The sequence below is a fragment of the Branchiostoma lanceolatum genome, chromosome 19 (genome assembly GCF_035083965.1).
Source record: "Branchiostoma lanceolatum isolate klBraLanc5 chromosome 19, klBraLanc5.hap2, whole genome shotgun sequence".
NCBI lineage: Eukaryota > Metazoa > Chordata > Leptocardii > Amphioxiformes > Branchiostomatidae > Branchiostoma > Branchiostoma lanceolatum.
The window spans coordinates 4,251,358-4,266,609 of NC_089740.1; the positions used below are offsets into that span (position 1 = coordinate 4,251,358).

General features: G+C 40.5%; 1 protein-coding gene across 4 annotated transcripts in view; it reads left to right on the forward strand.

Annotated features, from left to right (window-relative positions):
• LOC136425335 (adenomatous polyposis coli protein-like) overlaps positions 1–15,252 on the forward strand; it is a 91,206-nt gene that overhangs the window by 61,589 nt on the left and 14,365 nt on the right. For 3 of the 4 annotated variants that reach the window (XM_066414185.1, XM_066414182.1, XM_066414183.1), the window contains 7 exons: positions 2,185–2,379; positions 3,112–3,222; positions 4,841–5,203; positions 5,710–5,805; positions 7,048–7,165; positions 7,717–7,812; positions 9,128–9,282. In XM_066414185.1, coding sequence (XP_066270282.1) covers positions 2,185–2,379; positions 3,112–3,222; positions 4,841–5,203; positions 5,710–5,805; positions 7,048–7,165; positions 7,717–7,812; positions 9,128–9,282 — 1,134 coding nt within the window. The remainder of the gene's footprint in view (positions 1–2,184; positions 2,380–3,111; positions 3,223–4,840; positions 5,204–5,709; positions 5,806–7,047; positions 7,166–7,716; positions 7,813–9,127; positions 9,283–15,252) is intronic. The other variant, XM_066414184.1, reaches the window with a different exon arrangement.

Sequence of the window (15,252 nt, forward strand, 5' to 3'; positions counted from 1 at the left end):
GGACTCAAGGAGCTTAAAGGCAACCAACACAATATTAGTGCCTAAAATTGGAAATAAAAAATGCTGAAATCTTTATGGTATTTCTGGACTATTTTTGGACTGTTATGTTATATGATTGTGGAACAATCCTTACCATATCAAGAAATAGTGTATGATTCACTTGATAGTTGTTCAGCACCAAGGACTGGACTATTTCTGGACTGTTATGTTATATGATTCTGGAACAATCCTAATAATACCATATCAAGAAATAGTCATGTGTATAATCCATTGGATAGTTGTTCAGCACCAAGAACTGGACTGTTGTGTTATATGATTGTGGAACAATCCTTATAATACCATACATGTATCAAGAAATAGTGTATAATTCTTTGGAAAGTTGTTCAGCACCAAGGACTGGACTATTTCAGGAGACAAGCAGCAGTGACTGGCAAATATTCTGTTCAGACAAACAAATCAGGGCCTAAAAAGAAACATGACCATTATTACAGTACTAGGTTTCCTTGTGTGCATTAGTGTGCATGTTAATCCTATGAAATAGAATTTACGATATTACAATGACATTTGGTGCTTGCCAGTTTTAGATGTACTCAAAGTAACGCATGCATTATACTAATAGAAAAAAAGAGCTTAACCCCAGACAGATCTCAAGTCTGTAAAATTAATTCTTGAACAAGCATACAAAATGTAGACAAGGTTAAAAGCTATCTGTAACAAATTAAACAGGCACTGCTGAAATGATGTATAGGACAGCCCTAATGCCCATAAAATGGCTCTCTGGGGTCCTTTTGAACCTTTAGAGCTGAGACTGACAGATTCAGTGAGCTAATCTCGCAGAACCACACCAAACAGACGTATGCTTTACTGCGATGCATCATTGATAAAAGATATCTATCTATAAAGAAGGGGAAATTGCTGAATTGTAAGTGCCGGTCTTAAAATCAATTCAGGAGGGCCGTAAAAATGCCCGAATATAGATTTTGCCATGTTGTGCTATATTTCAGATAAGCACCTTGCATTTAACAATGCAGGGCAAAATTTAGATCCAACAAGAGTTAAGTATTTGTGCTACATATACTTCAGGTTTGCTATGTTAGTTTAGCGATTAGGAGGTCTTTTCATGAACATGAATTGGTATTGAATTTTCTTTTTAGTTGAGTTGAATGTGTGATAGTTGTGTGCCGATTTGTTAAAAATGGAGAGAATGCTAGCGACCCCAAAAAACACCCCTCCCAATGAAATGGTAATTGGCTACCCTGCGAGGTCACAAAATCAAGATGGGGGCCACCACGCATGCCAACGGATCCAACAAAGGTTTTGCTACAAAAACCTGTAACTATGCTTGTGCTCTGCTGTAATTGGTTTTTGAGACTTACAAGTTGCAGTGGGTCTTACACGTTACAGTATGATTTTCTGACCCATATTAACCTTCTCCCTGCTGCCTAACCTCTGAACCTGTACAAACTTGTTGTCAAATGGTAATCTCAACATTGACATGGTTATTAATTTATTTCATGCAATACTGTACATGTAGATCTTGACATGTTTGCGGTAGTTTTGTTGTTGTTTTTGACGAAAATGTGATACTGCGAATGTGCGTTTCAAATGTATTCAACTACAGTACTGCAAAAAAGATACTTTCCCTTTCTATCACGATATTAAACCCCACAATACATACATGAATTTACAGTAAACTATCCGCATCAGTAGATAATGTAGTACCTCAAACAGGGACGGGGGACATCACTATCTCAAGCCTGTATGTGATTGTCTCTTGCCACATGATGGCCAACATCATCAGTCACAAGCAGGGCTGTCTCCAGCTTTGAATTTTTTCCATCCCACTCATTGTTTGCGAGCCTATGTTTTGAATTTTCGTTGTTAAATTCGTCATTTTAAGCTTACAAAGATACATTTTGCATCAATTTCATGTCATAAAGTTCAGATTTTGGGGCGGACAGGGTGATTTTTTTCTTTCCCAAGAAGCAAATTTCCGACAGCCCTGGTCACATGACAACACATGAGAACGCCTAGACAAGATTACCGGGTTGAAGAGGAAACAGAGTACGCCTCGAAAGCTCCCCTGGCCAAAAGTAGCAAACATTTTCATTGTGTGTAAAAGGTTGAATATGTCACCAAAACAATTTTTTGTCCAGAGTTTTAAGAGATGTCTTCTCCCCACAGTACTCCCTCCAGAACGACATGGCGCGGCGACAGCTCGAGTACGAGGCCAAGAAGATCCGCGAGGAGATGGAGGAGCGACTTGGCGGGGTGGAAGAGATGCAAGCCCGCGGTGAGGCCAAGGTGCAGCGAGTACGCATGATCGAAGCAGAGATGCTGCGGATACAACAAACTCTTTCGCAAGAAGACAATGCTAAGGTTTGTGTTACTATTTTTATTACCTACACCTGGAAGGTCATGTTTTTGTTTCCTTCTTTCCTTCCTTCTTTCCTTCCTTCCTTCCTTCCTTCCTTCCTTCCTTCCTTCCTTCCTTCCTTCCTTCCTTCCTTCCTTCCTTCCTTCCTTCCTTCCTTCCTTCCTTCCTTCCTTCCTTCCTTCCTTCCTTCCTTCCTTCCTTCCTTCCTTCCTTCCTTCCTTCCTGATACTTGGTATGTGGGTAGGTCTTCTTGAGACCTCGAAATGATTAGATTTTTGCCCCCCTAGTGATGTGTAATGGTACTGCAGCAAACTTTCAGTTTTGATATCTGTTCTGGACATGCTATATGGTCATGATATTTGAATGGTAGGGAAAGTTAGTCATGTATAGGTTTGGGCCCCCTAGCAGATTTTTTTTGGATCTGCAGGGGCCAATTTTGTTTCAGACTTATAATGTTTTAGTCGTGTAGGTTTGGGCCCCCTAGCAGATTTTTTTTTTTGAACTGCCGGGCCAATTTGTTCCAGACTTATGATGTTTTAAGTTATGACTCTTGGTGAAACAGGTCTCACTGAATCCCTGATTAGAAGTCTTTTAACAGAATATGCTTTATTTATATATTTTATACCAAAAATGTACAGTTTCTAACAAAACATGCAGTTTTTTTCTAACAAAATGTGTAGTTTTTTTCTAACAAAATGTGCTGTTTCTTTAACAAAATGTGTTGTTTTGCGCAGGGACATGTGGAGAGAAGAGACACAGGGTTGTGTGAGGTGAACGGACACAGAGAGGCTGATGGGAGGGATGTGAAGACTGCTGACGCGGCCACAAACACCTCCCTGTCACAGGTTAGTACCGAAACACCCTCTCCATGTGTTAAGGACCGTGGCGTCAGTGTGGCGTAACGGTTAAGCCCCCGTCACAAATAAGAAATTCAGTTTGGCCGACTTGTTGGCAAGCTATAAATGTGCATTTTCGGCCGAAGTACGGCCGACATCCTGTCGATTACGCGGGCTTCGGGCGATTTTTAGAAATAACAAAGTTGATTTCGTCCAAGTCCAAGAGATGCTACGTCTTTAGTATTCGAAGGACGTCACCCGAGATTTTCATTGGAAAATACGGTCGACGCTCGGGCGATTGTGAAATTCGGCAAGCTTTGGGCGATCTACAAATTCAGCCAACGCTCACATGAATTGTGATGCCGGCTTTAGACCGTTGGGCTCAGAACCAATAGTCGATACTCGCCACGCTTGCCTTAGTTTTACAGAACTATCTGTACTGAGATCCTCACCATATCACATCAAGAAATAGTGACTGTATAATTCATTGGATAGTTGTTCAGTACCAAGGACTGGACTATTTCTCGACTGTTATGTTATATGATTGTCGAACAATCCTTACCATACCATACCATATCATACCAAGAAATAGTGTTAAATTCATTGGATAGTTGTTCAGCACCAAGGACTGGACTGTTTCTGGACTGTTACATGTAAGTTATATGATTGCGGAACAATCCTTACCATACCATACTATGCCACACCATATCAAGAAATAGTCTATAATTCATTGGATAGTTTTTCAGCACCAAGGACTGGACTTCTTCTGGACTGTTACATGCAAGTTGTATGATTGCAGAACAGTCCTTACCATGCCATATCATATCAAGAAATACTATTTAATTCATTGGATAGTTGTTCAGCACCAAGGACTGGACTGTTGTGTTATATGATTGTAGAACAATCCTTATAATACCATATCATATCAAGAAACAGTGTATAATTCATTGGATAGTTGTTCAGCACCAAGGACTGGACTAGTTCAGGAGATAAGCAGCAGTAACTGGCAAATTTATTCTGTTCAGACAATTGAATCAGGGTCAGAAAAGAAACATGGTTCTTGGGAAAGGCACTGTATTGCTGACTTGACGGTGGAGTGACACCCACCGAGATTCTTTGGCTAGTCTGTCTAAAAGTGTGACAAGAAAACAAAGTCACACGAATTTGGTGTGCCGATGTGCCAAGATCAGATTTCTGCATGTTTGCCATAAAATTATCTTTTTTGCACTTGCTTGGTCTTTTACATTTATGGAAGTCTTCCGCGGTTGTCTCAAAAGCTCACCCACCGTCGTGTAACATTTGCTGGACACTGCTTTAGAGCCAAACAGCAAATAGTTTCGGACATCCTTCTATAGAAACCAAGAGGCCAAGTGCACTGCAGAAGTTTGACTTTTACCGATAGTTTAGTCAGAGACACTGAGATTGCATATGAACACTTAGGACAAATGATGCTGGACAGGGCGTTATGGAGTGATGTATGTACTTATTTAGTCCCGGGCGATGGCCGATAGATGATGATGATGACAAGCTATCATAAAAAGCAGATCTTTATTTTTATGATGCCCAAGATGTTTATCACAATTTGTACCATACTGTAATGATTTTGTAATCTACCCCCTTGCCTCAGGTGGTAGTGCCCAAGGCCCACACCAGAGACAGTGGCTTCTGTAGTGACCCAGAAAACATCTGGGTCGTACCATCCAAAACCAAGGGGGACGGCACGCAGATGGTCACCAGGGGAACGCAAACCGCCGAAGTCTACATCCACGACGGGCCGCCCCCTTCCCAGCATTCCTTAGAAAGGCTATCCCAGAATGTCTTGCAGCAGTCTTCCCAGTATGCAATGCAGCTCCCCCTCCAGCAAGTGTTGCAGTCCCCTCACAGTCCCCTGATGGGGAATCCAAATTCTCCCCACTCACTGCCGGCCAATCGGGTGGAGATGTACTCAGCACTGTACAGAGGAGGGTGGCCATTGGACAAGCTGACAAAGGTAGGAAACACAGATATGGGGAAAAAAATTGAAAATTAGATATGAAAATTGTATTTCTGACAAGTTACATTTCACAGATTTAAGAGTTCTTGACTGCAAGTATCCTAAATAGATAGTTTAATTAGATTTTACTTTGTACCAACCTGAAAAATTCATTTACCTATAGTTGCAAGTTCAATGATGATAAATGATAAAAATTGAAATAATGATCCTGTAAATGCATTTAAGTTTGCATGGTTTTTATTTTGCACTGAGGCGAAAATGGAGTGTTCGCTGTGATTTTAAGTTTGCAGCAGTGCTATAGTCACATACTGCTACAGTATTGGACGAAAAAGTTAGCGGTAAAATGGTCGCCCCAAAAAAATCGAACTTGAAACCTCCACAAATATTTCTGCATTTACAGTATCATAGTTGATATCATCTTAAGTTTTGTAATATAGACTAAGTACTTTTGAACTTGACTACTTTCGTGATTTGTCCATTAAATGTGATTGTTTTACCAACAGCCGGGTACCCCCAGTGAAACAGCCAGTGTTATGAGCTTCAATAGTAATTCTTCATTAGGACCCAGAAGACTGGCTCCACAACAACTGGGCACTAAGGTACTCAACATGCTCACCTAGACTTACTGTCTACATGTGTATACATATTTGATATGACAGCCATGCTGTTGTACATGTTGTAATGCAATGCTATATATTAAGCTAATGGTATATGAGTCATGTAAAGCAGAGGCGATTGAAAGAAGAGATTGAATTTGATCAAATGGAAGAGGTGTACGCTGCATCACACATTGGATAGACACTGCCCTCTTTAATATTAAATGGTACTAACAATTTTATAGCTGAATGCCATCAAATACTGGAAGTTTGGTTTGAATTTGCAGCACTTGCAGATTTTTGATAATCAAAGAGTTTGTAATATCTTGAGTTCCTGGTTGAAACAATACTATTTGCAACACACTAGAAAAGAACATGTTGCTACAAAAATCATGAGTCGGCTAAGAAAAGACTGAAGACTGCACAAATTTTCAAATTCACAGTACAGTAATTCTATGCAGTTGGTTGAGGTTCCTAGTCTACGAGCAATGAAGTGAGATGGAATGAACTGAAACAGAACAGACAGAACACTGCAAAAGTTTCACAATTAACAGTATTCCTCCTATGTAGTTGGTGGAAACGGTCCTCTGTCTATACTGGAAATGAAAGGTCATGAAATTACATGAGATGAAAAAGAATGAAATTAGAATAAAATTAATGAAATTGATTTCCAACTGTTACACGGTCAAGAAATTTTAACACAGTCTTTGACTTGGTGAGCAGTGGATGAAAAGTTTATGGCAGAAAGCTAATGGCACCCCCGTCTCTACCCAATGTTATTGTTTAATTTTTGCATAAAATTAATGTCAATATGACCGACATTGTGTTTAATTTACATTCTGGCATTGCAGTAATGCATAAGTTACAAGCTAAACGAATATGAGTCATGTGGACCAGAGTCGATGAAAAGAACATGGCATGGAATTTGATAAATGGAAGCTGAACAAAAGTCATGCTTCGTCACATCTTGATGGACAACATACTCACTGTTAATGAAATTACCCCTGTGTATTCAGGTTACTCACCGTACCTTGACCCTCTACCCCTAAAAGTGATGAACTCCACAGCCACAGATTTCATCAATCCATGGTCTCTGGATATACCTGAACTGAATGAAGGCAAATCAAATTGTTTCCTCCATTAAGGAATTTGAACTAACAATGGAAGCTGTAGTACTATCATCATCACATCTTGATGGACAACATGCTGTCTGTAATGCAATTATTTCCTGTGCTGTTTGTCCAGGTTGAGATGGTGTACAGCCTGCTGTCCATGCTGGGCACACACGACAAGGACGACATGAGCCGGACACTGCTGGCCATGTCCAGCTCTCAGGACAGCTGCATAGCCATGCGACAGTCAGGTAAGCATCATCATTTGTTCTACCTACCAGATAACTATTCACACTGGGCTGTCATTGGTCATCCAAAATAATGTAATTAACTAACCCTATATAAGGCGTGCGTGCCTTATCACTGTGGCCTTTTCATTCGGAGACATCGGCAACACCGTGAAGCACGGTGGGGCCGACCCTTCAGTATGGGTATGGGAGGGCTGATTAGAACAGGATTAGAAAGATTAGCTCTGGATTTTACCACCCACACAAAATGGAAGGTTAGCGGTAGTTTTGAGTTCGCATTTGAAACAATTATTAGCGCTACAGTCACACATTGAAATGGCTTTTCGCGATTGTTTTACATGTAACTTCACGGTAAAGAGTTCACCACAGACATAAAAACGCAGCGAACATTTCTGCATTTACGGTATCATTTCAGTTACTAATAATACTAATCCAAACAGCATAGTATATCATTTGAATGTCTGTCCTCTGTTTCCCCTTCTGTTTCCCTCTACTGATCAGCCTGTGTTTTCTCCTCACCTGTCTGCCCCCCTCCCCACGTGTGGTGGGACCAGGTGAGCTGAAGTGTGTGAATACTCGGGACTATGCTCTCAAAACCATTCTGGCTCTCTCTAACATCCCAGAGTATGCATGGACCTTGAAAATGCTGGGTAGGTTGCTCGCAGTTAGCCCTGCTTTTCGTAATGCATCAGAAAACAGCGCTCTTAAGTTTGCTAGCCTGATAATGTCCATCCTATTCTAGCACCTCTGATCGCTTTCTTGGCGACTGTCTGGCACCCATCTAATTTTGATCATTGTTGGAACTTCCAAATTTCTGTTTGAACCATTCCAGAGGGCTGTGCAACTTGGAGCCAATCAGAGCTCTCGCTCAAATATTCAAACTCCAATCGTTTCATTATTAACAGATGCCAAACTATTCAGAGAAGCGATTAGAAGAGAGAACCGAAGCTATGATCATAGTATGGATAGAAGGCATTATTTTGTGGAGTTGTGTAGATTTTCTTTTCTTTTCCGCAATGCAAAACGGTTTAATCTAATAAAGTCATGCAAAGCAAACTAGTATGTAGACCATCTTATATCCATGTAGCTCTAAAACCAGGCTCTAGAAATGGCAAGAGCTTGAAATTACAATCATGTCAGGCTTAGAAAAAAAGGAATTCTCTTTGAATGTTGAGCACCAACTGTTACTACACAGCATTCTATCTGCTGTCACACTCACAGATGCTCACACTGTCTGCACCACCCATCCTTCTTCCCTATGCACTCCTGCATGGATGTTGTCGTAAACATAATTTTCCTATATCTTTGCAGCATGAAGAGCAGATATAATTATGAAAGACTGTATAAGGTTCATGTTAATATGAATGTGTCAAGGGGTAGAGATTGTAATCTTTCAGAATCTCCATTTCTGCCAGCCAGGGTGTAGATCACGATCGAAGTGTCGTCGACAGAGGTCACGATTAGGATCTCTGCCAGCACTAAGCGGTGATTCTAACAGTAGAGATCCTGATCGGAATCTGTAAATATTTCTGTTCATGTACTAGATATTTATGCTTACTACACCGTCAAAACTTTTCAACGTGGATTCATGTTACTACAGATCAATGGATTGACTTGAAACTCAAGATTTATAAATGGGAGACCACTCATGCACATTTCTAGAATCCTGGTTGTGATCTCTATCTACAGAGACTTGAGATTCTGACAGAGTGCAATCCATACCCTGACACATACGTGCAGAACCTACATTTTAATTTGTAAGCTGTAACTGTACATTAACTGTCATTGCATGAAAAACTTTTGACCACCTTCAACTTAAGAAAAGTCCATAGTGACTGACTTAAGTTGTAAAAGTTAACACCAAAACACTGAAAAAATGTCAACATCTTTGCAATCCAAACAACAGAAAAACATGCCTGTATACTTCATTCTGTTGCCATGGAAATGTTGTTTTTCCCCTCTCAGGTTGTCTGCCGCTCCTGATTCAACTTCTCCACGGTGCTAACGACTCATCATTGCTAGGCAACAGTCGCGGGAGTAAGGATGCGCGTGCACGTGCTGCCGCAGCTCTGCACAACATCGTCCACTCCCTACCTCCGGAGGACAAGAGGGCCAAACAGGTGAGTTGAAATTATAAGTGACTGATGGAATGAACAATGTGAATTTCAAAGAAATCTCACAGAATAACTAGTATGTAGTCTTCCACTAGTGGAAAGGCCATGTAAATGTTGGTTTGATTATATGGATGACATCCTCCAGAGACTCCAAAACTGATGCAAGCGTGCGAATAAGAAAAAGTTTGCCCCCTCCCAAAAAAAGTTGCCTTCATCATGAAATCTAATTGTGGGCAGGAAGGATGAATAAAACTAAAGACAGAGTTTGATACCATCATAGCTTCGATTTTTGTTGTAACAGTTGTACATCTTCTTCTTTGGCTTTGACATTGAGTTTGGCATTCTACGACATTGTATCCGTTTTCCAATTTATTTTTTTTCAATTTACAGCATTTTTTTTATTTTGCAGCTGCTTTGTATGATTTACAGTATGGTCGAAAACTTCTTCTTTTTTTGGAAACGGATGAAAGTTGAAGCACGCATGTGGATGTCATCCATATAATCAAATCAACATGGCCTAACCTGAAATAGTGTACAGTATCTACAGGACTGGTTCATTGTACCAGGGAAATTCCTCTAGATGTTTTGGACAAGTACAATGACCAGTGGACCACAGCTCAAAGTCCTGCCACAAGGACTGCGACCCTTTCCGGTTGTGTGCATGTCAGGGAGCGACATACATGTACAAGTCAATGATACATGTAGCTGGGATCCGAACTTCCAAACTCTTTGCCCAGAGGCATGCAGGCTTGCTAACCACTGGACAACCAGGCTTGAAGTACACATCATGATACTCCAAGAACAAACAACCAAAAACAAACAAGGCGATGAAATATTGAATGATTCATTCAATTCACCAGTCATAAATGACGGGTAACTTTCAACTTCGTTCAACTTTTAACTGAACCGTCAAAATATCAGTCAGAGATACATTGTACACAACCGACTAGATACATGTACTTCTATTGACGAATCAGTTTTGACTACCTTCAAGTTGAATGCAACAGAAAAGACTTTTAATGTCATATGTTGTAGACAGTCAACACAGTACATGTACTAGACTTTCTACGCTAAACTATTGTCCCTTTGTGTAGTTAGTGTGACCCTCACCTGCAGAAAGTGCTACATGTATCTAACCCCTCGGGCCATTGACATATAATCTCCACCTAAGTGTGCACCTAAACTCCAGGGTTTGAAAGGAGTCAGTGAGGTTTGAAGATGTGATTATGTCTGGCCTGGTGTGTTTGAATCCGAGGTGTCTGTGCCTGCGCCTCATTTGGGAACTAATGTGGGGCTAAGTGTTGTGAAGGTTATTAAAGGGCAACGGTCACTGCACGCAGCTGGAAAAGATCATGGTACATAATAATATATCTGTGACAGTGTCTTGGGTTTGTATGGAGGCCTCCTAAAGCCGCCGTCACAAATAAGAAACCCAGCTCGGCCTACGTGTTGGCAAGCTTCAAATGTGCATTTTCGGCTCAAGTACGGCCGACGTCCTGTCGATTACGCGGGCTTCGGGCGATTTTTAGAAATCAAAGTTGATCCAAATATTGGCCTTTTACCAGGTTAGTCGATTCTGACTTCGTCCATGTCCAAGAGATGGTACCATCTCATGGGGGATTTTTTCAGTGTTCGACGGACGTACTGAGATTTTCATGGGAAAATTAGGTTGATGCTCGGGCAATTTTTAAATTTGGCGAGGTTCGGACGATCTACAAATTCGGCCGACGCTGGTCGCCAAATTCTGGCTGTGGTGCCCCAACGGTCAAGCGTCAAACCTCTGCACGTAAAAGTGCCCAACACACCTATCAAGAAAAGTAGGGGTGACGCTTAGCTAAAGACGCAAGCCATAGCGAAGCCGCATTGTATTATACTAGCTTTGTAAACGAAAAAGTGTCATGCCTCATACTCAGTCTGAGGCTCGACTGCTTTACTTACTTAGGAAATATGAGAGTGGACATTGCATGACTATAATAAATTTACTAATCACAAGGGGTAAAAGGATCAAAATTGTATGAAAGAAAAGAAAAATTTTAGCTGTGAGAATTTCTCTTGAAGTCAGCCTCCCACCACTGTTGTTGTACCTTAGTCTGTGTTTAGCAGTTATTCCAGTTCACATGTCGGGGACCGTACACAGATTATAGGTTCTCCCACCTCCCTCTGTGTGTAAAATCCCACCAATTAGATACGTTAGGGAGGTCAACACAGGGGCCAACCCTCCAGTCCTGACACGATAAATCTTACACAACACCTGGAACTGTGAAGACTTGTATGTGATGTTTCAGAGCTGTTTATTTGTATGCTGTGGGACGTGAAATCTGTTTCCTGTGTTGTCAAAAATAGAATCTAACAGATTTCATAGGTTAGGCCTTGTGTATGACATCTGGGCAGGCGTCAAATTTTGTCCGTTCCCAAAAAAAGGTTTTCAGCCATACTGTAAATCATACAAAGCAGATGCAAAATGAGCAAAATATATGCCGTATATTGCAAGTAAAATATCGGAAAACAGATACTGATCTGAAATCAAAGAAGAAGATGTGAAAGAACAAAAATTAGGAATTTTTTTAGTATACAACGTACCATACTCGGTGCATTTAGGGCCTCTTTAGACCTACGACATTTTAGAGTCGTGTGATCATCGTTGTGGGCAACGTCGCCAGCGACGGTATTTTTTTGCCGTCTAAAGACGATCAAAACAATCGTGCGACGGCAATAAACCGGGAATCCTCGAAATGTTGTGCGACCACCTCGGACCCAGTCGCACGACGTTCAGCAGGGGGGGCTGTGGCTAAGGTTTTTCTCATCTAAAGAAGAATCGTCGCCAGCGACGGAAGTGGGTGATATGCTAATAAGCCTACAGCGTGCTGTTTCCTGTCCAGGAAGGAAAGTTTCTATCGTTTTCTTTGTAAGTATGCATGCAGTTAGCAATGGAAACATATTTTTCTCATCCGCAACCGGTTATTCCGGCGCGACGCTACCAGTGGCTACTTCTCTAGTATGCCCCTATTCCTCGATCCCCGGGACATCCCCAGCGGTGGCCACAAACTCGGGTTAAATCCCGTCCGTCTCTGTACCAGCCTCAATCTCTTTCTTTGTTGAGCACCGTTCTCAACGTCTCATCTGTAGGGCAACAGTTGTTGCAAAGTCAGTCAAAAGCTTAATAAACAAGCGGTCCCCCCGACATTTTGAATTTGAGCGCAAGAGGTCACTTTGGGTCGCACGCGCACATCAATGGAATTCTGCGCCACGGGGGTCCCGTGATATTTCCTGACCGTGTGTCTAAAGAAAACCGTCGCCTACGACGATGATTGCACGACCTTATAACATTGTAGGTCTAAAGTGCACCTTAGTCATTTGTTCACCCTTCCTGCATGACCACTTAGATTTTATAACAAACGCAACTTTTTTTGACGAAGTTTTTTTTTACTCTCGCGTCAGTTTTGGGTTCCCAGGGGATGTCATCCATATTTTCGTATCAACATGGCCTTACTGGAAATTTGCCAAATTGGATGTAGTTAGCCAGCCATAGAAGTATCATATTCTGTTAACTTCTATGGCTGGCTAACTCCCCTTAATCAGTCTATTTGGCCAGTATCTAATGTCTACCAACCTATGGAGTTTAGCACATTTATGTAAATATAACAAATTGAATGAAATTCTGCACAAAGTTTTCTTTACCACAAACGGCCTTGTTTTTCTGCAAAGCAAGCCTGCAAACATCACAACAATGGGTAAAGAACATTTGTCTGAATGACTGCTCTCGTGAGGCGGCTATTGTCATCACAGCGAGTCATGAGACTCCAAATTTGACAGCATGTCAAGAAATGAAGACAAGTTACACTTTAAGGGGTCAAATGCCTTGGGGAGAAGATTTTGTAAACAAAGCCTGTTCGAAGTCTATTGTAAACTCAAGCTAAAAAGATTTCACTTTCAAAGAATTAACACTTACTGAATGGAAAGCTAGGTAAATTTACTAACCCCAAAATATGTACATATGGACGCATGCATTAAACCATTTAGATAAGGTATTTTGGGTAGGTTACGTTCTCAGGGTTACCGGTTTAAAGAAGATTTTGGTGACATTACTGTAGATGACAACAAAGGCATAATCTAGCCATGTAAGATCTCGTTTTTTTGTGTGCTATAGGACATAAGGCCACACCAATTTAATTTCTTGGTTAACGGATTTTTATCTTCAAAAAAAAAAAACTTTTAGGAAAAAAAAAATTAATGAAAACAGAAGGCTGGGCCAGCCTTCTGTTTTCATGATTATGATTTTTTTTTCTAAAATCTTTTTTTTTTTAAATAAAAATCCGTTAACCAAGAATTATTGATGTGGCCTAATGTATACATGTACATTGTAACTCTCGATGCATAAAAAATTGTGTCTTTAGAATATAAAACATACAAATCCACTAGCCACGTTGCCATGTGGCAGTCTCAACGTTGAAGTAAATTAAGACGTTTTCGAGCTGCATTGCACTTAGATCTTTCTTTTTGATGTACAGTAAGTTAAGAATGGTTTCCTGAAAGTGCTGACAACAAAATCTTCACAATCAAAAACACTCAAAATGTAATATAACATAATTGCATCCTTGACTTTAAAGACTGAAGGATTTGATGACAGCTGTGTAGGACATTGTGTTATCCAACTACAGAGGATACAGATAATTTGTAACAATATCAAGGGACACAAAAACTGTGTTTACGTATAAACAATTCCCACATTATTTCTTGATCTTCTTAATACGGGTACAAATATCCCGCAAGCGCTGTAATTGAAAGAAAGAATTGTAGACAATTAGGGTGTAATTTTTCCAACCATGCCTTGAGGCGGACGATTATCTTGCCTTTTAAGTACAGTAATAATTCAGTAATGAGGGGGCCTGTGTTGGCAGGTGGTTGACTGATTGATTTTGCCACACAAAGAAGAAAAACTGGAGAGTTTCAAGACTTTTTTTGTCACAGAAAAGAGCCTGAGGTCTGTTTGGTAGTTTGTTTTTGTGTTTCGGAGCAAAAGAAATTGTTGTGTGGAAAGAATTCACTCACGGACTATCTTTAAACCCCTTTTTTTCTGCGTGAAATATTTGAAAGTTTTCTCGACTTTTTTTAACAAAGGCAAGTGGGAGGAATGATTGGGTATAATTTTGTAGTACTCGGGAGGATAAAGTCTTGCTTTGTTACCGAAAGGGAAAACAGACTACAGCACTGTTTGCTGTATGTCGTCTGGCATTTTTTACATAAGTACATACTTTAGTAGCATCGTGTTGGTGCAATGCTTAGGGTGTTTGGGTCCTGGGTTCGAATCCCTTTAAATGCACCAATGTTGTGCCCTTGGGAAAGGCATTTTTCAAGACTTTCCTCACTCCAGGCGTAAAAATGAGTAGTATAGTATTACCTCGTTTCAGTTGGGGAGGTAAAGGCGGTGGAAAGAGAGGGATGGGCTCCGCTTTCCGATACTGTGCCCTGGACATTGGATACAACCCACTGCCCCTACGGCCTCAACAAGAATTGCCTTTTATTATTACATATTAAGAGTGTTGATGTCAGGAAGTTCTTTCCTTTCTTTAGTTTATCAGTCTTCTTACCAAATTTAGTTTTGCTCCTTTTAATGACTGTGACTGTATATCTTTTATCATGGGAATATCCCACCCTGCATTTCACCTTATGTTCAAATACCCTTAGGTTATGTATTATCATTCCCATACAAATTACAATATTTGAAAAGATACAGGCATATTGTATGTAATTGCGTACAAATTAGGAATGAAATGGGTTTTTAATGAGGACAGATTTACAGGACAGACCCTCCCTAGGTCATTAATTTGTAATGTAGAAGCACGGTGAACAAAGAGGGAAGTGATTTGATAGCTTTATAGAAAGAAAGAAACTTTCACAAACAAGTTGATGGAAAAAGATACTGGTATTGTTTAAATATACTACTGTATATGAATATTATTCATAGTAAGCTGTGAG